The 27,707-nt window shown below is 29.7% G+C and overlaps 2 protein-coding genes and 1 non-coding gene across 4 annotated transcripts; 1 reads left to right on the plus strand and 2 right to left on the minus strand.

The window, feature by feature from the left end:
• The first annotated feature begins 8,151 nt into the window (after positions 1-8,151).
• On the plus strand, positions 8,152-8,236 carry TRNAM-CAU (transfer RNA methionine (anticodon CAU)). The gene is given in 2 exon segments: positions 8,152-8,189; positions 8,201-8,236. It is a non-coding gene; the product is annotated as a tRNA-Met (tRNA).
• A 1,002-nt stretch (positions 8,237-9,238) lies between these two features.
• LOC101499035 (protein PHOSPHATE STARVATION RESPONSE 1-like) lies at positions 9,239-17,555 on the minus strand. Of its 2 annotated transcripts, none has more exons than XM_004493758.4 (9): positions 17,331-17,555; positions 15,196-15,264; positions 14,452-15,103; positions 14,141-14,354; positions 13,980-14,056; positions 13,861-13,900; positions 12,957-13,014; positions 11,763-11,832; positions 9,239-10,188 (listed from the first exon to the last, which is right to left on the minus strand). In XM_004493758.4, the coding sequence occupies exons 3-9, from the start codon at positions 15,094-15,096 to the stop codon at positions 9,826-9,828; spliced, it is 1,467 nt and encodes a 488-aa protein (XP_004493815.1). In that variant the 5' UTR covers positions 15,097-15,103; positions 15,196-15,264; positions 17,331-17,555; the 3' UTR covers positions 9,239-9,825. The 2 variants fall into 2 exon arrangements, with proteins under 2 accessions (XP_004493815.1, XP_004493814.1); XM_004493757.4 differs by having other exon boundaries at positions 15,196-15,257; positions 17,331-17,471.
• A 9,082-nt stretch (positions 17,556-26,637) lies between these two features.
• LOC101499858 (large ribosomal subunit protein uL14x/uL14z/uL14y) lies at positions 26,638-27,701 on the minus strand. Its single transcript, XM_004493760.1, has 4 exons — positions 27,674-27,701; positions 27,302-27,586; positions 27,156-27,197; positions 26,638-26,900 (listed from the first exon to the last, which is right to left on the minus strand). The coding sequence occupies exons 1-4, from the start codon at positions 27,684-27,686 to the stop codon at positions 26,818-26,820; spliced, it is 423 nt and encodes a 140-aa protein (XP_004493817.1). The 5' UTR covers positions 27,687-27,701; the 3' UTR covers positions 26,638-26,817.
• Positions 27,702-27,707: the final 6 nt, after the last annotated feature.

The raw sequence follows: 27,707 nt of genomic DNA on the forward strand, positions 1-27,707 counted from the left end.
ATTAAATTATGTAGCCAAAGAAAACAAATGTCTGTCAAATATTAAATTAGGTAAAGTACCAAATCATACATAATATTATTTCAAAATGAGTAAAATATTATATATACTATAAAAAAAATAAAAAAAATATGCATTCTTAAGTTTGGTGTTGTATGTAATTTGTATTCCAACGTGGCTAGTGTGAGTTTTACTCATCCATACCATAAAATTAACTTCTCAAAGAGAAGATATTGATGTTCCAACTAAACTCCTAATTATAAAAGCTCATTTCTCTATTGAGTTAAGACAAAAAAATTTCAAGGTTAGAATTTTTGGTCTATTTCTTAAGTTTAAGACCCAAAACATGATATGTTTACTTTATAAATAAATGTTTAAATGTATCAAAAGTATCATATAAAATCTCACAATTCATACCACAAGATAAATGCACGAAGCAAATACAAAAGTCCAATATCGACCAAGATAAGTATCAGCTACGTAAGCTCCTGCAAGTGGCATAATCCACACCGATCCTCCCCAATTACTAATATTGTTTGAAGCTTCCACAGTACCTTGATGGAACTTATTTGTTAGATACACCACTAAGTTTGTTGATATTCCATAATAAGCCATCCTCTCAAACAATTCATACCCTATAAATTACACATACACGAATGTGTCACAAAGTTCTTATATACATAAATGATTAAGGTGTCTTTAACAATGACATATAAGGAAGTATAAGACTTCATTTTACCTACAAGGAAGTAGCAAGCTTTCCACCTTCCAGTTTTTGATCTTAAAACAGGTCTACCTTGTAAGTCTACCGTGCCATCTTGAGTGTAATCTTCTTCTAATTGCCCTTTTTCTTCAATGACTTCCATGATACTAAACAAGAACAACTATACTACGGGGTCTTTCATTTTGCATGAGCTAACATGATGTAGAAACTCTTAGGCCAAAAATTATAAAGCTCAATGCACCGCGTTTTTATTTTGTACTACATTATGTCATTTTTTTAATATTTTTTTACAATTTTGACCAATTTTTTATTTAGTATATTCTTTGGAGTTTACCTCCTCGACCAAGCAATTAGATCTTTGAAATTAACATGGCACAAAAAGGCATGAGCTTACAAAAAGAAAAATAAATAAATTAAAATGGCTTTTCAACCTTCCCATATATGTGTGTTTTTTTTCATTCCCTTTCTAGTCACTCGTAATACTAATTTATAAAGCCATGGCTCACACATCTCTATCCCTGTCTCTTGCTTTTTTGACAGCCTATGTGCGTGTGTGTGTTTTTTTGGTCTAGTGTGTATGTTTTTTTAATTGAACTAGAGTTTGAAAGTGAAGTGAAGAAAAAAATTGTAATTGTCGAAAGCATTTTTATGTGCGAAAATGATCCAATACTTGTACACCTCAATCAAATATATATGTTAATTTATAATTTTTTTTACTAAAAACAAAATTTATTCATTTAAAATGATAGATTACATCAATCAAGAACAAATTAAATATAATTTCGTCAAAAACTAAAAATGATGAATATATAAATACAATCACAATATTCAAATTAATGACATATATACCGCGGACAAAATATTTACAATTTTAACAAATTAAAAAAATCTGAATATTTATATATCTAAATCTGCATGATTGAGAATGTTGGAATTATTTTTTGAATATGTCAATTGATAGTTATTATTTATTATTACTTATAATCTTTATTTGTTATATGGATTGTTTGGAGTCACAACTAAAATCATTAAATGTCAGCCATCCGATCAAAGATTAAATTATTATATTTTAATAATAAAAAATTTTATTTAAAAAACTCAAAATTCATCTTAAAATTTAAACTTGTGATTTTTGATGGAACGGTTGAGATACGTGCCAGATTTTGATACCATCAAGGAATCTGTTTTTGGAAGGGAGCCATTTTATTTTGGGTGTTTTTCCTTTGAAGAGCACCAATATATAAAAAATTGAGGTAACACATAATCCTTGATATTATGTCTATATAAAGTTTTTCAGCTATAAGGGGAAAGGTTATATACACCCACGTCAAATAATAGTAGGCTAAACTCTACGGATTTACACGGTGCATATTTTTGGAATTGCCTTGGCATTAAGTAAAATCACGGCGAAAAAATACGTCAGAGTAAAAGCGATGTTTTATGTAGCTTCTGGTTTTTACGGTAGAAAGTGAATTATAGGACGCAAAAAAGTTGGTTAAATATACATTCAAACACATATGATATCTAATTAATATTTGATCTTTAAAACAACATTTTCATTGTATGACTCATGTGATGAAGCTTGAAAGCAAATAATCTTGCTTTCTAAATTATGCATTTTGATATGCATTCTAAGTCGTATTTTGATTATGTAAAATATTAGGTCAAAACTTCTTGCGCATCGTTCCATTTGAAGCGTGTCTTATATTTAGAATATTATCTTCAAACTAATTCATTACATTTATTGTGTATTTTGTTGGAATATTTTATTAATATTTTAATTAATTATTATATTTCAATATTATTATGTGGGTATATATCTTTATTTATTAGCTATTTATTAGTTAAGAGTTTTGATGCAAATTTAATTATGAATTTAATTAAATTTTTAATTAGATAATTAATTAAATATTTAATTAATTGATATGAGTTCAATATAAGTAGATGTGATTGACAATCCATTTGAGAATAATGAGAATCCTAATTGACAATCACCCTATATATAAGTTATAGTCTCCAATATATCAGACATGCATATTGTTTCTTCTCTCCATATGAAATTTTTGGAGCATAATAAGTCTAGTTTGAATAAAAGCTACAAGTCATCATATCGATACTTAAAGACGATTCATGATTACCACAAAGAGATGGTCAACTATAAATTTCTAAAATCTAATATCTTTGATAAATCAATATATTGTAGATTTTAAAGTAATCAAAATTTAATGTCTATTTTTGATGTTTATAGCATGCTTCTTTGAATACTATTAAGTTTCTGCAACATAGTATATGCAAAACATGTTGTAGTACCCTAATTTTGTCCATTTTGAAAACAAATATAAGAAGGAAATATGTATTTAAAAAAGGAAATAAAAATAATTACAATAAATAATTTTATTATGTATCATAAATTTATATTTTTATCTAATTAGAGTTTTAAAACCAAATCAAATTACAAACTAAAATAAAGGCAAAAATAAATTACAATAAAATTTAAATCAGATCAAGCCAGCCTTGCTATGTTGACTTTGTTCACTGCCAAACTCTGCCATGTTGATGATGACTGCCATTGATGCACAAGCCATGCTTATGGGTACATCTGTTCCTGTTTTAACTGAATTGAGAAACATAAAAACATAATTTTTTAAATCAGTCTTGGTACACATTGTGCAGAACAAAGAGACAACCTTTAGAGTTTAAAAAAAGAAACTAAAAGACAAATTAAAGCTCAGCAATAGAACAGATCAAAGCAAGTAAATCAAAATCATGAATGCATCAGAGGTGTAGAAAAAACGCAGATGATGAGCAAAGGAAAAAAACATCAAACAGGAAATAGATAGAACAGAGACACAGCCAAGAAAACAACTAATCAGATAAAAAAACTCTATAAATACATCTGTTTTTTTTTACAAGGGGAGAGACATTTTTTTTGAGGAGGAGAAATCTGAGATTAATACCACTAAAAAACGCATAGAAAGAAGGAGAAAAAAATTGGATACTAAGAAAAAAAACACCGTAAAAGAAGAAGGAAAAAAACAAGAGTAGTAGTAGCAAAGGAAAAAACCAAAGTTAAGTTACCACCGTAACCATCTTCAACCATCAGTTGTGCACTGCCGCTGCTTTTTTTTTCTTCGCCGCCATACTCAGATCAGCTTCTATCAAGTTTGTTTTGCTCTCTATCTCCTTAATATAATGCTTTATTGTATTCGCGCTTAAGAATATACCTTCTATTTGTTGTTTGTTTTGCTGAAATGTCTGATGTTACTCTTCAAAATGATGCTTTTTATTTTCTTTAAATATGAAATTATTGTTAAATAGTAGGAAGATGGAGGAGATGTTTTTTTTATAAAAAAAATCAGAAATGCTTAACTTCTAAGAGTGCTGAAATGGTGTTGATGCTATTTATCTTCTTTTTTTTTTTGAAATTAATCAACTCCCATGTATGTATATTTTGTATTAGGACTTTGACCACTTATGACATTTTTCAATATGTTACGGCTTGGCTTCTCAGGCAGCAGGTCCTATAAAGCGATTTTAATAGCTCTGGCACACCTATCACATAGTGTCTATATATATATATATATAGGTTCCAGCTTCTCTTTTTTCTCAATTTGCGCAGAGTAGCTTCAATCTTCTTTTCCAATTTTTGCAGAGTAGGCAAACACGTTACACATAATAGGTTTTATTTTATTTATTTTTAAGTACTACTTGCATTTTTATTTTGTTAAATTATTAAGTTTATAAAATTCTATTTGCTAAAAAATAAAATCAAAGGGAATGTTTGTTTCAAATTAGGTGTTGATTATTACATTATGATGATACTAAAATTCATTCTTATTTTTATTTTCTTTTATTTTGATAAATTAATAGATTAATCTAAAATTTATTTATTAAATTTGATTAAATTAGATGTGACATTTTTTTTAATCTTTGAGTTGTTAAGACACAAGTTGTACTACTTGTTGGTTTGAAAACTCAATTTTAAAATTGAAAATAATAAAATATTCTTAAAAAGATTAATTAGATGAGACATCTTTTTAATCATTAAATTTTTAGGACACAAGTTGTACAACTTGATTGTCTTAAAACTCGTATTTCAAAATATATTCTTTTTCCAGTCAAACAAATTCATTTTCCTTTCTCGTCAAAAACATTTTTTTATATAACAAAACCCATTTTCTTTTAAAAATCAACACATCCGCATTTCTTACCCAAGAACTACGTAGCTTTGATTTCTCCATCGCACCGGGAGATACGTAGGAGCAAGACCACATTCTTGTCAAGCACATAAAATAAAAATTTCTTTTTTTATCCTTTATTAAGTACATATTTATTTCAAAAATCATATTTTAAATATAGTAATAATTGTTATTCATATTTAATAATAAAGAAAAATAAATATACTTAAGTTAATATTAATTTTGCACAATTAATTATAGGTAACCGTTTTTAACGGATGTCGTAGGGTGCTAATACCTTCCCTACGCATAATCGACTCCCGAACTCAAAATTTGGTTTCAAAGACCATTTTCTTTTATTTGTAATTTTTTAAGGGTTTCCCAATATTTTCCCTATTTAAAAATAAATTTTGGTGGCGACTCCATTGAATTCGAGAAATACTCGAAATTTTAGGCCGCGACACATGTCTTGTATAATGAATTAATAAATTAATTCCAACATATTTTGCATAAGGATTATGGATAAGATTATGGATATCATTTTCAAAGGGATTCCATGTGGATTGTGAACTTCAATTTTTGAATGTGAATCGATTCACATTCCTTTCTCACCAAAATTGAATAGATATATACATTAATAATTCGACATTTATAATACTTAAACTTGCTTTAGAAGTTTATCATAGTTTAAAACATTTCACACTCTTTATGAACTCAACAATTATTTTCATTAATTTACCTATAAGTGTGATTACATTTTTAGTGAATCTTATTCATACAATCGTTAACTTTTATCCACACCCACAAATTTGATTCTTTAACGCACATAAAGGAATGGTGTTCCTTTGTCCCTAGAACATGTCAATCTATTGAGGAGTGCTTTGGCTTATTGTTTAATTGTCTTGAGATGAAGTAAGATCCATCTTCAAGCATGTTTTGGTTTGTCTTACACCATTATAAACATAGTTCTTTATTAACAACAACCACAAAGAAAATAATATTGAGTAAGCCTCGTAATACTACCATGAATGCATAATAATAATCTAACCGAGAGATGTTTAGATTATCCAAAATCAACCTTTGTGACCGTGTCTTTGGGTGAAATTAGCAACATTTGATAAAATGTAGGCACTAACATAACCTCCTAAACCCAAATAAAACCAAAACCATGACAAACTTCCTAAATAATGCATCAAGATAAATACAGAATAACTCTTACGTAGATTACGAGTAAGTCGTTGTGAAATATTTTATTTAGTGTAAATATTAAATAGGCTAAATTACATTTGTGGTCCCTTAACTTAATTTCAGGTAACGTTTTAGTCATTTATTTTTTTTTTTTTTCCGACTTGGTCTTTTATTTTAATTTTAAGTGACAATTTGATATTTTATGTTTTAATATTTCAACAATGTTATCCTTTTTTATACAAAAATTCAAAAAAAAAAATTCAATCAAAACTCATAAAATTAATTATATTTTTCAATATAATACAAATTTCATCAAATTTGTAACGCAAATCTTCAAATAAACTCATATTTTCATATTTTATTTGATATTGTTAGGAATAAAGGACTAAATCGGAAAGAAAAAAAAAAAGATAATGGACTAAAATGTTACCTGAAATTAAGTTAAGGGACCACAAATGTAATTTAACCTATTAAATATATAAATTTGCGTTAGGAAAGTTATTGTAAAAATATTGATAATCATAATGTGGCTTTAAATACGTTAGTCGTATTTCTTATTGGCTTATCATAGATAAATCTTCTTGCTTCCAACTCCTTATCCAAATTAACACAATGTTCATCCATTGTTACCAAGGCCTACTTTTATTTACCACTAGTTTACTTTATGCAGTATATATACTCAACTTTTTTTTTACAAACATATATATACTCCAATGTTAAAAATAAATAAATCTCACATTCATACCAAGAGATAAATGCATGATGTAATTACAAAAATCTAATATTGGCCAAAATATGTATCGATTATGTAAATTCCTGCAAGTGGTATTAATTATCCAAGTTAAATCCTACCAATAACTAACATGGTTTGTAGACTCCACAATATCCTCATGGAAATACACTACTAAGTTTGACGCTATCCCGAAGTAAGCCATCATCTCAAACATTTCATACCCTACAAAATTAAAAATTACACATAAATGTACATATATATGTGAAATGAATGAAGATATTTTCTGTATTAACTATGTGTAGAGTTATTTTACTTAATAAATAATTATATACATTAAATTTTATTGATTCAACTGTTGCATTAAAAAAATTTATTGAGTTTATCATGCCATAAATTTTTATAGAATTTCAAAATTGTTTTAAATTTTCTTTGTTTTTTAAAATAATTAAAAAAAAAATTGAAGAAGGTGACTATTATTATTAAGCAATGATACTAATAATCATTTTATAAGTGTCTTGTACGAGATTTCAACTCAGTTCCTTTAAGTCACAAGGAACACCTCTTGAACAAAAATGATATTTCATATATTAACTTCAAATTCTTTGTATAATAAACTTTTTAAAAATAAAAGTAAATATCAATTAACTTCAAATTCTTTGTATGTTATTTTTTTACATCAATATCCTAAATGTTTAAGTCCCCAAAATGCTTCATTAATTTTACCTATTAGGAAAGAGCAAGCTTTCCATCTTAAAATGGGTCTGCTGTACCATCTTGGTTTAATTATAATCTTAGCTTCTCCTACCAAAATTTATACATTGTCCATTTTGTATTAAGGTAGCAATCTCAAGGCCGAAAACTAAAAGGTGGTGTACCTTTTCGACAAAGCTATTGATCTTTGAAGTTGATGTGAGATTGAAATATATGGCACAAAAGGTTATGAGCTTACAAAAATAACTATTGATCAAAATGGCTTGTTGGCCTTTTCTAGTAGTCACTCGTCATTTGTAATAATGTTATATAGTCTACACATTCCTTATTTTCAAACTAGACTTTAAAACTCAAATGAAAAAAATTGTAAGTGTGGAAAGCTTTTTTATGCACAAAAATTGTAGTAAATAATAAAATGAAAGGATAATGTTAATAATATCCACTTTTTTAATTGGCTAAAATTCGTATTATTTCTGTAATGTGAATTTTAATCAATAAAAAAAAATGTGTTACAGAATGGGTTGTTAACATTTTTTTATGTTATGCAATATAATTCAACCTCAAAATATATTAGTTTTCTATACAGTAATATAGCTATCAAAATAAAGATTAACATGGTTGGGGTGGTGGCGCAGTTGGCTAGCGCGTAGGTCTCATAGCTTCTGAGTTATCCTGAGGTCGAGAGTTCGAGCCTCTCTCACCCCATTTGTTTTACTTTTTTAATGTGTCAAACCATTTTGTACAGTGAAGACATACTCACAAGTGTAATATGATCTTTGTGAGGATTCGCCGATTGGTGAAGGAAAATGATTTTGAAGGCTTTCTAGACGCCATACGTTCTCCGAAAATGAACCACATGCTTGCAATGAATGCGATAAATTTTATTAAAAAGTTAACATTTCAAATTTAAATGTAATATAATTTTTCAAAATTATTTTAAAATTTAATCTACATAATTGACAAATCATAATTAATTATGTGAGTGGTTTTATATTTATTACAAAAGTCAAATATTATTAATACTTTAATAATTGTGATTCATCGACATTGTAACAAAATTTATGTTGACAGTATAACAAAATTTATGTTAACCGTGTATATAAATTAAATTCATAATTTTAAATGTTAAAAATAATTATTTTGAAATATTGTAATTCAAATATTAATTTTTTAAAAGACCCATTTAACGACACAATCATTTCTGATTTAAGCGATTCAATGTTTCTATTAACTATAATTGAAATCGTACAAGATGATTTATCCACACAGAAAAAAGAAGCATAAAGGGCATGGGGAAAATAGCTAATGTGGCCAAGCGCGATACAGTTTGTGTTTTGTGGTGTCAAAAAGTAGGTTTCTATGGTGAATAAAATATCTTATACAGTTTTAATTGTGGTTAGTAGAGTTGTTGTTAGTTCTCAATCCACTAGAAAATGGAAAATCATCGAAAGAGGCTTCTAAAAGAAATTGCTATTTTGTTAATTAAATTGGGATCCGTTTTTTTAAGGACGGTTTTGCCCTTAAAAATAATAGTGTATTTCTTGTGATGGTTGAAAACACAAACACATTCAAATGGAAACTACAAATAGAGATACTAAGAGCGTCTCAAATGCATGAAAATTAAGAACACGAAATAGAGATAAGGACGCTTCACTCCAATGAGATAAAGCAACGAACAACTTTTGCAGCAAAAAAGTAACTTGCAAATGAAAGAGACAAACACAATAATATTAAGAACACTGCAAGAAGGTGTTCTATTGTGTATACCATCCTTACAAGTAGCACATACTTGAATATAAAAACTATAGTAGAAACATACATTGGAGATGCTCTAACCTTCGTAAGTATGCCCCCGCAACACCATAATTGATGAGAAAACTAACTTTAGAACTAGAATTGTACCCTTTTTATTTTGGTACAGTTAAAACAAACAGTTCATATTAGAATTAGATACATACCAACATTGAATTTGGGTTGTAGAGCGTTGGTAAAATACTGTCCTGATACCTCTCTTATGATTTGAGGCGTAGCCATTATCTGCACTGTACACTAGAATCTCATCCTAACCAGGATACCAAATAAGATAAGGTGTTAAAGAACGTCATGGTCAAAACTTTGACTTAAACTAAATGAAACACAAACATACAAGCCCTCATTTAACATAACAGGACATGAGGTACTAGTTAAGTTATAGAGCTCTAGCATGAATCAATCAAGTCTTCCTTGCTAAAATAAATCTCAAATGAATCAATACTGTCATGTAGGTTCAATGCTGATTCAGCATATCATAAGGTTTACTCATCGGTCCTTGGACGCTTAGGGGCTTGAGTGCTATCTTCATTATCATTTTGCTTAAGATCCTCAAAAGCTTGGCTTTTGGAGGTATCCTGCTTCCCACCCGCTTTCAGCGAGCTTTCCTCAACAGTGGTACCACCATTAGCTTGATCAGATCCTGACCCGGAATGGTCCGTTTTGGATGCTTCTAATTCGTTTTTGGTAGGAGAATCTTTCACGATGTCGGAAGACATTCCAGATGGATTCTCAATGGCCGATGGCGATGCCTTAAATGGTTCAACACCTGATTTGCATTGCTTCTCAAACATCTTCTGGAGGTACCTGCCTTGTTCTTCTATTCGCAACTGTAGATTTCTTTGAATCTAATACAAAAAAGAAGGGGAACTGTCTCAGATCATGGAAAAAGGCATGATAACTGTAAGAGAAACAAGTGAAATGTCTTGGACAAGTCATGTATGATATGGCAGAAGAAACATAACCCTAAATGTCATGCATAAACCTACATGTCAAATAATATTACAGAAATTAGTTCCATGACCCAAGAAGAAACAAAAAAAACCCAGTCAATATAGCCAACAATACCCGGACTCCAAAGGAGGAAAAAGGAAAGTATTCAAGTCTTAAAGAGGATAGTCCCTTCTTTTACAAATCAAGAAACCGGCATCACCAATAAATTATAACATGTTTTTTGTATGGTTAGCATCTGATTTATAATCCGTACTCCACAACAAAGAGAAACAACCGAATTTCAATGGATAAGTGCACAGAGAGAATAAACATCACCTACTTTTGCTTTGTGAGGTAGCTTGTCAACTTTGGTGTAATTTCTGTTCAGAGACTGCTGAATATGGCCACCTGATTGACAGGATATGAAGGTTTTGGGAGTAGCAATGACAAAATAAAAAGTTTTACCATTGTCATTTTTTCATGGAATCTAATTCCAGAAATTTTAGCAATACTTATCTTCCCCCATACCTTTTAGAGGACAGGCTTGCTTTCATAGGCTCTCTGCAGGTACCCTCTTGTGAATTTAAGGGTGATTCTAAACCGTACTAGCGAAGGGGATACGTTGCTATTTCAAGCTGATTTTTTCCCCTCGTTCTCTTCACTGCTATTTGCTTTGCATTTTTTGGAGGATTCAAGATCCTCTTGGTTTCTATTCCTTGTTTCTTAATGAATTCCTCCTTACATAAAAGGTACCACAACTATTTACAGTGATACATGAAACTAATCTAATGATTGTGAAGATGAAGATGTTCACATTTTTGTAACGCATATCAAAGTATCAAACTGATCATCCATTTAAAACTACTTCCTCCGTCCCAGATTAAGTGACATTGTAACAAAAATAAATTTTAGACAAAGTGACGGTTTACTTTTTCATTGAACCTTTATTTTATTTTTGTTTAAGTTTTCCCCCCAAATAAATGCAATGTGCATCACTCTCAAGTCATTAAACTTCACTATGCATTTATTACAATGGTTAATAAGGATAATTTAGTAAAGTTGTTACACTTGTCACAACTTATTTATTGCTTCTCAATACTTCTAAAAAAAACCTTAAATGCCACTTAGTGTTGAACATAGGGAGCGTAATGTTACCACTAAGACACTAATTAGACAACTACACATCTTTTATTACAAGTACAGGAAATGAGAGGAATGGTGAACAATATGAACTCCTTTCTTTATAGGCAAGTTACATTCCTTGAATTTCTTTCATCAAATTCATAAACACTAGTTGAAGTTTGTAAATCCATAAAAAAAGGTTTATTTGCACTAGTTTCATTAAGTTATATAAATGAAGATTTCTAATGTCATGGCAATTGCAACAGAACTAGAGCTTGCTTGCAAATCTTCAAATCACATTTCTAATCTTTTTAACAATCAAATGAGCATATCAGAAGGAAATTAACAAAAAGAACAAAGTTCAAACCTCAAGCTGTTCATGTAACCGTTTCTGGACCTCCATCTGCAGTCGCAGAGCTTCCGTGATCTCAATACCACTGTCAATGGTTCAATGGTAAAGTCAGCATACCAATCACTAGATATGCCTGTGCATGTATGTGTATGAAATATGACCAAAAGCTTACATAGTGTCATTAAATATTAAATCTGCATTGATGTCTTGCTCCTAAAAAGTATCTTCCTGATCTATATAACTGAGAACCTTGCTGTAGACTGTATAGATAGTTTATATTGAAATCCTAATTTTCTTGCATTTTATTCACATTACTCCATCTTGAAGATATCCCTAATGTTTGTTTTATCTGTTATCTTATCAGGTTAAGAGATAATATATACATGATTACCGTGTTAGGAACAAACTCCAATCAGGAAAGGACACATCAGATGGGCAAAGGAATAAGTTAGACATTGTTAGTTAGGTTAGTGGAGGCTTTGTCAAGAAATCTGTTAGAGTTGGAAGATACACATTGATCCATCATCCAGAATTGAAGGATAGAGGGTAAAATTTCCTATTTTCTTTTTGTTAATCTTGATAATCTGAACAAGTATATTTCTTAGTGCCAGTAGATAAGATAAATTTACAGGGCCAAACTCATGCAAATTACATGTCAGTGCTGTGTGCGTTAGTGACAATCTCTAGAATGAAATTACTAACCATGATAATTGGACATGCAACCTTTTCTCTCCAAACAAAAAAAATGACCAACATCAATGATAAATGGAAAACTTGTCCACATTTCAAGTTTCAAAAGCCGCATTCTCCTATACTTTTCGATTGATTAGATGTTGGTAAAAGCTCAGGAGCAACATATAAAATATTTTGTATTTTACTCCACTATAGGCTTTCAACTCCTCTAACCCACAACGACAACCAAATATTTTACCTACTATTGCAAAGTTAGAACCATTGATTGGAAAATCAATCATCGGGATGTTAACAACTTCATAATTTTTTATACATGAGCATATATTTTATTACAATCACTTATGGATTTCTAATCAACAGTTATCACTCTGCACTTTACCCTCTAAAATGCACCTCTCTTTTTAGAGAAGTCAAATCTGAAAATTTAAATGTGCAGAATATTCATAACACTAGTGGTAGAAATACAACAATACATGACAAAATTGAAGTTAACTTAAAATAGAAGTGTTTACTTACGTTTTCAAATCTAGAGATGAAATATCGTCAATGGGGCTTAGATTTTTCTCTGCAGCTCCTGCCAACGGTATTCAACAAATTGTACATTATATTACTACACAAAGAACGAGAATTACTCTATATTTCAAGGAATATCTTAAAGACATGCTGCTTAGAAACATCAAATGCAAAAAACTAGGTCAATAACAGAGTTCACACTTAGGTATCATAACATCTCCAATATGCAAATCTAGTAAAAATTAAAATAAAGGAAATTATAGTTAATAAGTACTTAACTAGTGATTAGCAAATTTAAAACTCTTTGATTCTCTTTGGATGTCATATAAAGAGATCATTTATGCTAGTGCAAGCCAAGATGCTTGTATCTCCTACATGAAAAGTCCCCGTCTAACTACAGCAGATTACACTTAGCGATTTCACCACTAATTATGCAGAATATAGGAAAGTTTCCATGTGAACTTGAATCTTAAATGGTTTCCTCATACAGGAGCATGGGGGAGGGACAAAGAGAGGGAAAAAATGTCTGAAGAAAACAGGTAATCAAAATATTGTATAGAGGGTTAAGAGTCATAGTCAACAATTTAAGACTTCACACACTTGCACCATTCAATGAGGTCTTATATAAGGTGATATATTCTTATGTTTGAATTTTGAAAAGCATACTTGACATAAATTCCAAATTTCTCACTAAGGAACAAAGTAAGTGTCCAATTAACAGGAAATTTGACAAGAAACATCAACTTCATAAAAGCTTTTAATTCTCCTGTAGATTTTGCAAAAGGTTATAGTTCATACTTCTATAAGTTATTGAATAACCAATGGTATCCTCATCCCAAGTCCTAACTCATGCAAAACTTTATCCATTCAAAAGGCATATATATAATACAATGCATATCACATGTACCTTCAGATGGTTCTGGTCTATACCTAGCTGTCCTGTATTTCTGCATTCCATGGAGCAACATATTTCAATATAAGCATTCAAGGAAACAAATCTTGGAAGATCAAACAAATGGTACATACCTGTAAGTGGCTTTTAACATGATATATAGTTAATCCTTCGACTTTCATGAGCTTCAGCACACCCTTAGGGGTAGCTCCTGTAGAAAGCAGTAAAAAATATTGAGGCAGAAGTTTAATAAATGAAGACCTTAATTTGCAGTGAGAAAGAGAGATGGACATACTTTCACTCCCACCAAGTTGGTTGACAGCCTCCACAAATGCCTCATGAAGCTCAGGAGTCCACCGCATCCGTGGCTTGGCAGGTGCAGAATTTGCTGAGGAAGATGGAGCAGCACCAACATGATTTTCTCCAGATAGAGCCATAAGCTGTTGGTGACCTTGGGATTGGTGTCCTGCTGGAAATTGTGAAGATGATTTTGAAACCAGATCCACCGCCTAAAGAAACAAAATGAGTACCCAACACGATCCTTAAATAAATTCCTAATCATTTACTCTGCAAGCTAATACTGATTTGAGTAATGAAAACCTTAACCTTTGGCTCAAGATCGTGAATATTATCAGCAAGAAGATCGTTCCAATTAGAAGTCAAAGTATCATCATCACTAATTAGCTGGTCAGCCCACTCCTGCCAATCATTTCGCTTAGAAAACTCCTCAGTAGCCATAATATTTCCGGCACTGCTATCGACTTGATTATTATCAATTGAGGTATTCGTAGCAAAATCAAGAAAGCTAGGAAGGGAATCTGCGTGCCAAGAAGTACTGTTTCCGTTGGAATAATGTATTGATGTTGTAGAAGGTACCGGCCCATTATTTGAAGAATATGATAATGGCATCGAAGCCACATTACTCAATGATTGTGAAATAAAATGAGCATTTCTGGAGTTTTTTTCATGAGGTGAAAGAGATGAGTGATGAAGGTCGGTTGAATATCCAGGGGAAGATGAAAACATATGCCCAACTGCTCCACTTGAACTTATATGACTTGGATGATTAAAAGTTATTGTCTTAAGATCATTTTCCACAAAAGACGATTGTGAATCAGATAATCGGGGGTATGTCTCTTCTAGATGTGTTGGAAGGACAGACAACGATGAAGGAAATGCTCCAGACATCCCTATGTTATTCATCTGTTTCGTACTTGATCTTTCAATTGAGAAAGCAGGACGAGCATCCATAATTTTCCTAAATTGTTAATTGAAAAAGATAATATATTAGCTGTTTAGTCAACTAATAAAAGAAAAGATTCACATTATCCCTCAGGTAGTAATGCTCACCAGCAAAATACTACAGAGGTCGCTTTTTGTTCTTTGCCCAAACCAGACAAGTTGTCATTAATCTGCACACTTGTGAAAGAAAAATGATTGTTTAGTCTTTAGTATCAAAAGTTTAACAAAAGAACGAAACTCACCTGTGTTGTGAGCATGTTGCTTCTCCAGATCATAAAACCCCGTCATGAAAGTAAAACAAAATAAACAGAATGGCAAACTTAAACAAAAGGCTAAGCTTGATAGAATGAACATGTTAACGTCGTAAAAACTTTACACCATTATACCGGTTGGTCATAAACCTCAAAGTTTCATGTAAGGTCAATATACAATGCCATTCATTGCAGTATAGGTCGGAAGATGTGTAAGAATCCCTTTATTTCACATCAAGAGGTAAGCACAAAGGGAGATATGAAAAATATCATAATGTTTGCACTTATGCATTTCTTCAATTAAAAAAGTAGTATGCATAAATTAGAAATGAAGAGTCACCTTGATCTAATGGGTTCTACAATAGTAGGTATATGCTATCAAATAAAATAAAAAATCTTGTAAATACAAATCAATGAGCCAATCATAGGTACTTGCATGCGTGAAGTCAAGGTTCTCCAAGTAGATTCACATATGAATTTTTCTTCCAAAACCAGCCACATGCTATCTCGGGGGAAAGAATGTGATTAATGTATATGGTTTGCTGGACATAATTGAATTGATTGATTTCAGCATCCATGATTGATAAAACTTTAATATACATTTTACCGGGAGATATGACTACGTACTCCCTCTGGTCACTATTATAAGCATACAAGTGGCATCAAATCTTGGTCACTATTATAAACAAAAGTTAACTACTTTTGACTTATTTAATGCTACTATTCCTAATATACCCTTACTTTAATAAAAAGCATTTAATGTCGATAGTTGAGTGGTTGGCATTCAAATTGACGATTTAGTAAATTTGGATTATATTTTACATGAAATCTAAAAAAATAATTGCAATTAACTAATCTTCTTAATAACTGTAAAAGTAGTTATTTTTTATTATAATAGTGATCAGAGGGAGTATGTATTTGCACACACTTATATTTGGCAAAATTAACACAATGATACGTTATACCAGAATAACTCAGCATTGCCAGAATGTTACGGCTACTAACTTCCGAAATAATAATATAAATAAAATAAGTGCATAGCATTTAAGCAGCCCAACATGAAATGAAAAAGAAAAGTGAGATTCAAAAAAGCTTCATCACCACTATCATCATGCAATATGAACAAAAGTAAAAAATAAAAAAAAATACACAGCCCATCAAAATGTACAAACAAGAATATCACCGTTCGCAATCAATATCCCCATCGATATTGCTAACTACAGGTTTAATTTACAAACAAAATGTTGATCAAGAATGGCAAGCAAGCTTAAGAAGAGATACAAAAATTGCAAAAGGCTAATCAGTAAACACGTTATCTCCCACCTAACAGTAAAACATCAAGCTTCACTAAAAACATATATTACTCGCAATATCAACACATGATAAACAATATTATAAGTAGTTTTACTTTTTACCCACTTTCAGTGATTCACTATTGTTTTCAAACAGTTGAAAGGGTTAGTCAAGAAACAGCAAATAGCGCATTTATATTGCCCCACAAAATTTATTTAACTTCAAACCCCAACAACACACGAGGAAGCAAAACATCATTTTCTGATTTCACCGATTCTTCCAACAAAGCAAAAAAAAATGATGGTCAAATACTTCTCCTTAGCTAATAACTCATCCAAAACAATAAATAAATATACAAAAAAAAAAAATTAAAAACATGACAAAGCAATTAACACTACATAATCAAAGCTTCACATGATGTGCCTAACAACATGCAAAATATAAATACTCATATTCGATTGAATTAACATCAAATAGCAAAAAATTCATTTATTTGATGAACTAGCTCCCTACCAAAATATAAAAAAAAAAAAAAATATATCGAATAAAATCGACGAAAAAAGGAGAGAGAATAAAAGTGACCTAATGCGAATTGGGGAAATAGAAGTAAAAGGATATTTCGGAAAAATAACAACGATAAAGAAGAAGAACGTGAACGAAATTTAACGAAATCGATTGTGTGGTGAATCGAATTGTTACCTGGAAAGAGAGAAGCTCGGGGGATTTGATGGAGACAGAGGCGAGTGATTGAAAATTCCGTCACCGGCAAAGCCAAGTTCGTTGGATTTGTGGGAGTGAAAACGGTGACGAACGGATGCGCTTTGCACCCTCTTTTTTGTTGTGGAGGAAATAGTTACTTCATATGCTACGCCCCAATGGAGCGCGTGAGGGATACTCTCGGTTGCGAAACACTCCAGCGTGTAATAATGTATATCTACGTCGCTGCGATTGGTTAGCAAGAAAAAGAGAAGAAAATATCTAACGGTGTGCACGTGAGGTTTGGTTTGGTTTGCACCACATGATTAGGAAAAATGTTCTTTCCTTTAACTCAATGGCCAAATTCTAAGTTTTATAAAATCAAAACTAGACTAAACTTTTTTCTTTTTTAACTAAACTAAGCAAAACTTTTCTTCATTGTTTCACCCAAATAAAAGCCTTTTTTTTTTAATAAAACAGTTTTTTGTTTGAAAAGATAAATTTTTGTTTTCATCAAATTTGTTTACTATTTTTAAAGTTTAGTATATTAATAAGGAAAAACTCTTCTTTTTTTTTTTACCGTTTCTTAATGGAATACAGTACAAACAAACAAAAAAATTAAATAATATTTTTATAATTAATATTAAAAATGACATTTAAAACTATGAAAAAAATGTAAGATTTACCTAAAATTGAAAATGTCATGATAAAAATTACAAAATTATATTCGAAAAGAGTTTGTTTTATGCATATTTAATTGCATATATGCATTGAAATTTATTTTAAATTATTCAATTTTATAAACTTAATTTTCATAACAATTAAATTAGATGTATAATCATTAATTATATTAATTATAAGAGCAATGATATTTGAACACAATTTTAAACACAAATATAAACACAAATACATGTGACCCCCACATAATCTCTCTCTTCATTTAATTTTTTTTTTATATTCCCTTTTTTTATTTATCTTTTTTCACTTTTTTTTTTCTACAAAAATAAACCTCACACATTCATCTTTCCTTTCTTCCATAATTTCTCATTATTCCTTTCTTCCATATTTGTACGTCGTTAACCAATAATATTTACACTATTAACCAGAAACAAACTTAGCACACCATTAATAACAAAAATAAACCTCACACATTAATCTTTCCTTTCTTCCATAATTTCTCATTCTTTCTTTCTTCTATAATTTCTCTTTCTTCCTTTAGATAAAAATAATTCATTAACCACTATTTGTACGTCGTTAACCAATAATATTTACACTATTAACCAAAACGCAAACTTAGAAAGACCCATAATTAGCACACCATTAATAACAAAAATAAACATCACACCGTCATCTTTCCTTTCTTCCATAGTTTCTCCTTCTTCTTTTCTTCCATAATTTCTTATTTCTTCCTATAAACAGAAATAATTTATTAACCGCTATTTGTACGTTATTAACCAATAATATTTACACCGTTAACGAGAAACAAACTCAGAAAGACCCATAATTAGCACACCATTAATGAACATATACACTTTTAACTTTCTTAACACGTGTTTAGTAATTTTTATTTATTTATTAGCATATGCACAAGCACAAGCTTTTGTTTTTTTTTTTCCTTTCTAATTTCAACGGTTATGAATTCTATTACTTTATGGCGCCTTACCAAAATGAATGTAAACGAGGGAAAAGGAAAAAAGAGTTACTATATGATTTTTTTTATCAAAAACATCTTATTCCTACCTCAATAACCAAGATTCGAGTTGATTCAATAAATTAAACCTTTCTTCTCCAACATAAATCTCAGATTCGAGGAAAATCATAAACATTGGCCCTTGATGATGGAGTTGAAGAGTATTGGGGTTGTGTTTGGATGAAGATGAAAGTAGCTGGGTTCTGGATCTGTGGGAATTTCTTTTGCATATTGATTTTCATTTTTTCTTGATGTGAATATTATTGTTTGGTTTTTATTTATTTATTATTTAATTATTTTACTTATTAATTAATTAACTTTATGTTTTTATATAAACAATTAAATGAATTAGTGAAAATATTTTAATTTCAGGTATTTTAAAATGTTTAGTTAGCATAATTGACACATGTTTACTCCTAAAAAATTATCAATTTTCAGTTTTTTTATTTAATAAAATTTAAAGAGATTAAAATTAAAATATTTAAATAGTATATTTTATATATTTTTTAAAATTTAATCTATATATTTATATATAAGAAAAACTAATATAATTATAGAAAATACTAATATTAATAATTAGAAAATTTAAAATAATAAATACTAATATTAATAAAAAATAATAAAAAATAACAATATTAATATATATATATATATATATATATATACCGTCTATCAGATCTAATAGATTTTTTTATAAGCGCTTTATCTATTTAAATTAATAACTTTAAAAAAGTCTAAATTTAATTTTTTATTAAAACGATAAAATCAGACCAAATCATATATTATTAACGAATAATCTAATCTATTTACACCCTTAATTATATGAATGTTGACTTGTTTTTCAATAAGTACATTGATTTACTATTTTTTTATGTTTAAAAGGAAATTATAATAAAATATTTTGATAAAAAAAAAAAGTAGTTTTAACAGTAATAATGATAAGAAATATATTTGGTGTACATTTAAAATCTATTTAACATATTAAGAAAGATATGAATAAAGATACTGATGTAATATAATAATGATTTAATAGAAAAGAAATATAAATCGTATTAAATTAGTCTATAAAAATCAAATGCATTTTAAATATTTCAACTATGTCCATGGAGGTTATTTAAGCTTTATGTGAAGTATTTTTGTTTTTTATTTTTGGTCTAGGCCCCTTTACTTTCCAAAAATGAAAATGGGTTGTGCTAGTCGGGTTAACAGTAACCAAATACAGTATGTTACTTTCAATATTAATTTAACATTTGATAAAAGAGCCATATTCCTTTGAGGCAGACAAAACCAGGAGAAGAAATATCGATGGGATCCACGTTGGATTTTCTTGACCTATGTACAAATGTACAATGTCCCACCACATATACGGTTAGATTTAACGTTGTTTAAAAAAAATAGTCAGAAAAAAAAATCAATTTTAAATTATCCTTCACATAAATTTAAAGTTTTAGATAACAGATACAAATTAATCTTTTTTGTAAAAAATACATTTAATTTTACAAATATAATTAATTATGAAATGAATTTAGATAAAAAGGATTATGATATTTTAAACATTTTATGGTAGAATTACTTTTTCCTCCAAAAAAGATTATACCATGGAGTTGAAATTCTTATATTTTTGTCTCAGGTATATAATTTTTATGTTGAACTCATTTTTATACAGTGTAAATATTTTTTTAAAAAAATAACTTTTATGTTGAACTCATTTTTATATAGTGTAAATATTTTTTTAAAAAAATAACTTTTATGTTGAACTCATTTTTATATAGTGTATATAATGTGCAACTCACTTTTATATAGTGTATATATGTTGAACTTATGTAAATATTATTGGTTAACGACGTACAAATATGGAAGAAAGGAAGAATGAGAAATTATGGAAGAAAGGAAATATGAATGTGTGAGGTTTATTTTTGTAGAAAAAAAAAAGTGAAAAAAGATAAATAAAAAAAGGGAATATAAAAAAAAAATTAAATGAAGAGAGAGATTATGTGGGGGTCACATGTATTTGTGTTTATATTTGTGTTTAAAATTGTGTTCAAATATCATTGCTCTTATTCCTTTTATTTTTAATGATTCACGAAATTAATCCACTTATTTTAAAAGTCGACGGTTTTGATCATTATTTCTGATTTTTTAACTAAAAAATGATGACGTGAGATGTTTTAAATAATGTGACATATGATCTAATAATGTAAAATGATTAAGATCCATGAAATTGAAATAAAACGCATTAAAAATTTAGCTTTTAACTTTGATTCTTTTTTTTCATATTTTTAATTTAATTAATAACATATGAATTATTAATACATCTAAATGGTTCTATATCATATAATTGGATGTCACGTAATTAAAAATATGTCAATTCCACATTTTTTTAGTTCAAAAATCTGAATGAGAGACTAAAACTGTCGACTTTTAAAATAAATGGACCATTTCCGTAAATTAATAATAATAGAGAGACTAAAACTGCAATTAAACTTAATACATATCATTTACTTATTTAAAAAATATACTATTTAATTTTTGTCTCTTTCTACTTTTTTTAATTTTTATGAATATGCCTACATTTTGTGATCATAATCTTATCATCACAAAAGAATTGCTCTTGAATCTAATATATATTATCATTAGACATATGAAGTATTTAAGCAGGACATGAAGATTTGGGCCAAATTAAAGTTTAATGTAAACTTTAGCAAAGTAGCAAGCATGAAGACGGGATTCCGGAAAAAATTATTGAAAACAACTTTCGACAAATTTAATCAGTGCAAATAAAAATAGTTAATTAATATGTCAGAGACCCACAATATTAAACCAATTTCGTCATATATCTTTTTTAATCATAAATGACAAAGACCACTCTTGTACCACTTGGATCCAATTTGCAGCAATTAAACAACCTACTCCACATCCTAACGGGCTATGTCGGATATAAATAGCCTAAACATTATTCCAATTCCAACTAGTAAACAACAAAGCTTTTTCAAAAAAATGAATTCAATATCATAAGCTAATGCATTAATTATGTGGGCACCTAGTCATAAACTCATCTTCAACTTTTTTTTAACTCGGCCATCATGAACTTATGTAGAGTAACATTAAGAATTATAATTAGATGTGCATTATTGTCAACCTACATTTTTTACCGTTGTTGTAAGGTATAGTAACTGTGAAAACTATTAAAAATTTAATAATTCTTTTTTTTTTTTGTGTGTCAAAAGATATCTAATGATTCTAATTAATAAGTAATTGTGGACAAAGTGTCTCGTCAAATATAAAAAAATCCAAGAATATTTTCCCTCACCTTTTAAAAGTGCAGCATCCACTCAAATAGAGCCTAACCTCTTCCACTTCCCTTTGGGAGTCATGTCAACTTTGTACTGAAATGAAATCATATATTTCTTCATGTGCTCCACACATTCTTGAGGCACAATAATCAACCTCTTAATATTATTTAGTTAGTCATTGATCCTCCAAATTCATACTTTCAAATATTGCTTGATCATTCTTGTCCCCACACATTTATACATATTAATTATGTACAGAAATTTGATCAAAGATTTAAAATATTGTAAAATGTAACCACAAAATTAAAAATTAAAATCAAATGCAAGATACATTCAAGATGTGTATCATGCTTTTGTGGCCACACACACTGGATTAATTATATGTTTTTTTAGGCATAATTATGTATTGAATAATTCAAAAAGTTTTAAATAAATTGGCGTTGCATCTAAGTTTGAGCCAAATGTAATAGCAATAGTATAAAAATAAAAATTTAACGTGTAAAAATAGGGAAAAAAATGTGTCTAAACATTAATAAATTATATCAGATGGATTTGAAATTCAATGTATGTGGGTTCACTGGACTGGCTACGATTGGTTAAAAAGGAAATTATTTTTTTTTGAAAAAATTAACAGGAATTTTGTGAATAACTGTTAGCTAATTAATCGCAATGAGCTACAATTACAAAGAATTAGTTGCAATGGCACTACATCAAATGACTTGTGAGTCTTATATATTATTTTGTTTCACAAATCACAATTCTGACTCAATAAGTATACACACTTAGCTAATAATATAAGCTTAAATGTCTTATTTCATATGATAAAATGTCTTAATTCCATGGTAGTTCAACTTTCAAACTTGCAGGCTCATCATAGGAAAAGACTGATTGCCAAATTGCTGAACCACATAATTTCAACAAGAGTTTAATAAACATACAAAGTAAGTTTTACAGATACATTCAATCATAAATAGTAACATTGTGATATGATAAAATGAAGAAAACAAAATGATAAAACCTCTATACAACTGATTCATGATAGACAAAAGAGACAGTTAAAAAGGAAAGATCATCAACCGGTACAATGTTTAAGATCGTTTGAAGAAGAGTCACTGAAGTTAAGATAATAACTGCGAAGATCATAGCTATACTGTGGGTTGCTTCTATGCCATCTCATAGCATGCTTCCAGCTACTCTTCAGCATGCAAACCAGCTTCCTGATAACCCTTGATGCAGGCACACAATCAAGCGGCATCCTTCTTTGAACATTATTACTAGTTGTCACTAAAGGGCTAACTCTCATGTTGCTCTCAAGAATTGGGTTCTTTAAGATATATAAAACTGTGATATTTTCATTTTGAAGTGTTTTCACTACACTTATAAGTCAACTGAAAACATGCATTGCTATCAGAAATGTATCATGAAAGATAGGACTTGAAGATAGCATGAACGGTGAGTTTTCAAGTGCCAACCACACAAAGCTAACATCAAATATATGATGGCAAATTTTGATTTGTGGTAGAAAATAGACATTATCATGAATAGGGAGGGCATCAAGTATCAAATCAAACTTTAGTTTGGTGCCAACATGGAGTATGGATAGAAAAAAGCACTCTAGTGATGTAAAATCAATGGGGTGTTCAAGCCTTTTGTGTTCTATACGAGTCTAACTATTTACCGTATATTCCTCTAAGATTTCTAGCCAATTTATCTAGATGCTTCAGGATCCTCAGACATAAAGGTTCAAGCTATCCTACCTAAAAGTTTGAAAGCAACCAGATAAGAAATCACTAAGTTTTCTCTTTGTTTCATGATTGAGAGTAGGACTAAATCGAACTACCTCAGCAAATTAAGGTCTTGGCATATGCTCATTGTCCTTCTTGAATATATCATTTGTAAATACTCTATAAAAACATTGAAGATTCTGGTCTAAAGTATTATCCCCTCTCTTAACCTTTTTATGTTAAAATTGTAAATTCCCAAAGGAATTCATAGTCAAATTTGAGGGAGAGATACATACATAGTAGGTAAGAAAATTTTGCATATTTTCACCAAGCTTAAAACATAAAGTGCTATGCTACATCCGTATTTGTACACACTTTAAATCCTACGACAACATTTAGAGCAAATGTCTCAATAATTTGTATGCAATAAGGCAGAGAGATAACATACTTCGGGGTTAGGCCCCATTTTTATTATTATTTTGTCTTTTGTCCATAATACAGCAAATAATACGATTAACTATAAGAGTTTTACCTGTGTTGTATTGTTGTGTATAGATTTCGGAGGTTTCTATCCTACACTTCCACTTAAATTTTTCATCCCTCCGATCAACGTAAATATACAATATTATCCTTTTAACTATCTATAAAATCTTCAAATTTTTTACCTTCTCATTTTTTCACCCTCAATTTCAAAAGTTTAGAAAAAATATATTAACCTTCGAAATTATCCAAACATTCAAAATTTTCAAAGTTCCAAAATATAAAAAAAATTTAGATTTTCTAAAAATTCGAATAATTCAAAAATTTCAAAATATAACATTTCCAGATTTTCGAACAATTCAAAATAGTAATTTTTTAAAATTTTCGAAATGAAAAATTCTAGAATTTTCGAAACTTTCGAACAATTCAAAACTTTTGAATAAAACCTTCAAATTTTTTACCTTCTCATTTTTCCACCCTTAATTTCAAAAGTTTAGAAAAAATATATTAACCTTCAAAATTATCAAACATTCAAAATAATAATTTTTCAAAATTTCGAAATGCAAATTTCTAGAATTTTTGAAATTTTCGAAATGAAAAATTTCAGATTTTTTAAAAGTTTCAAACAATTCAAAACTTTCGAAATAGAAAAAATGAGTTATAATAAGAAACTTTCTAAATAAGAAAAATGAGTTATAATAAGAAACTTTCTGAATAAGAAAAATGAGTTATAATAAGAAACTTTCGAATAAGAAAGTTTTGAAATAGAAAACTTTTGAAGTTATGGTAAATTTTTTAAAATTTCAAAAGAAGGGTGAAAAAATAAATTGTAAAAAAACTTTGAAGGTTTTATACATAGTTAAAAGAGTAAAATTGTAGGTTGGAAAGTTTAGGTGTGGGTATCGATTTTAATATGTATCAATCACACAGTTGATCAACAAGATCTAACCCTTCTACATGTTTAGATTTTCACCCTTTTACGAGTGTGAACCTCAAATCATGAATGAAGAGGTTGCACACTCCATATATCTGATTTTATACACAGAATCATAATTCACAAGTGCAAGTAGTGAGGTAAATCACGATGTAGGGGTATCTTTTCCATCAGGACATTGTTAAATATGTAGCACACTAAATTAAGTTCATATTAATACATACTAATATATACAACATAAAATACTTAATAAGTTTGTCAAAAAAAAAAAAGAACTCAAGTTATATTCACGAAAGAGAATCATGCAACCATGCATCAAAAAACCAGCAGACCAACCATTGATAACACTAGTGTGCAGAGTAACGGAAGTAAGGTCTTCTAAACAAGATGGGTAGGCCAAATAACAGTCAGCTGGTCTATAATTAAACAAATAATGATTTGGCAAGAAGTTGACAAAAGTGGAATTGGGGTTAAAAAACTGGAGAAGGGGGAAAAAGTGATCAAAAACTGGAGAAGGGGGAAAAGGTGATCAAAAACTGGAAAAGAAGGGGCAAACATGGTGTAAACAAGAGGAGAGAGAATCGCTCCTTCAAGATTATCTTCATAATATGAGCAACTGAACTGTTCAGTTGAACTGCATATCAATATTATAATATGCATTACTTCAAATTGATGGTTCCCAACAAATATCAACCCAAACAGCATAGCATTAAGCTACTCAATGGCCATAAAATAAAATAGCGTTCAAATGACTGAACCAGCATTGTCATTGAAAAACCAATATGACAAACAAAGTAACGACATAAAGATTCACAGCATTTTTGTTTCAAAAAACATGGTGTGATTCAGAAAAATATGGAGTTATAAATGAGATTTGTAAACCATAGAAACCAAAATCCAGGCAAAAAATGTATTATAAATGAACCCTCAGTAAACTCATGCAAAACCCCCATCATTGTTTATCAACAATTAGACTCCGACAATGTTTGTTTTTCAATAATTACAGCAATGAACATTTGGTGCATCTATATGCAAAACCAGTTATTGATCAGCATTAATTCATTTACAACATTGATAATCCATCTTTCCTCACCGTAAAAAAAAAAGTAATTAATTCACAACATGATTTAACTTTCCACACCAACATTAAAACGAAACACACATTGCACAAGAAATCAAAACACAAGCATAATAAAAAGGAACAATCTTATAATTTAGAATTAATATCTTCAAAACACTTCTCAGTACAGAGAAATTACGAACTTTTAAGCTATCCTCTGTCACTTTCAATAAAGATTTAACATAAAACAATACCAAGGGCAGCATAAAATACCAGAAACAAAATCCTTATAAATACTAAAAAACCAACTTAAACGATAGCATTAGCAGCACTTGCAATCCTAGGCCACAAATCAGCACACTCCTTTCCAATTGGACCAGTGATAGCAGAACCTAAAATTACAACGAAACACCATATCAAGACACCAACCAAAAGCACAACACCAAAAAATAACAGTAATAAAAGCAATCACATTATCCTCCAACGATAGCACTTCAATCAATTTACCAATTGAAATCATTCGTGGTAAGCTACTAAACTCTGGCTACAATTATTAAAGACACTCAAATAAACAAATTACCTACATAGCTTCCTATCAGTCAAATAGAATCTGTATAATAAAAAACGAACAGATAAATTTATATTACCTTTCATTTCTCCTTTAGGATTCACAATGACACCAGCATTATCTGAAAAATGCCAAAGCAACAAATTCATGAATAATTCACAAACACATATTTCAAATTACAATAATTTCAAATTTAAAAAGAAAAAATGAGGAAAGAGAATATACCTTCAAAGTACATGAACACTCCGTCCTTTCGGCGCCATGGTTTGCGCTGACGGACGATGACGGCGGGCAACACCTTCTTACGGAGATCGGGTTTTCCCTTCTTGACGGTAGCCATCACCATGTCACCAACGCAAGCAGACGGCAAACGGTTAAGCCTTCCCTTGATACCTTTCACCGAAATGATGTAAAGGTTCTTAGCTCCGGTGTTATCGGCGCAGTTCACTGTCGCCGCCACTGGTAGACCCAGTGACATCCTGAATTTGTTCCCCGCGGAACCACCGCGACCTGAGAAACAAATCGAAAACAATTACTAACGCCATAAGCTAAATTAACATGATTAATAATCTAGACATCTGAAAATGAAAGTGGAACCTCTCTTCGACATTGTTGAAGCTCGATCACACAC

Source organism: Cicer arietinum, chromosome 3 (genome assembly GCF_000331145.2).
Source record: "Cicer arietinum cultivar CDC Frontier isolate Library 1 chromosome 3, Cicar.CDCFrontier_v2.0, whole genome shotgun sequence".
NCBI classification, from domain to species: Eukaryota; Viridiplantae; Streptophyta; class Magnoliopsida; order Fabales; family Fabaceae; genus Cicer; species Cicer arietinum.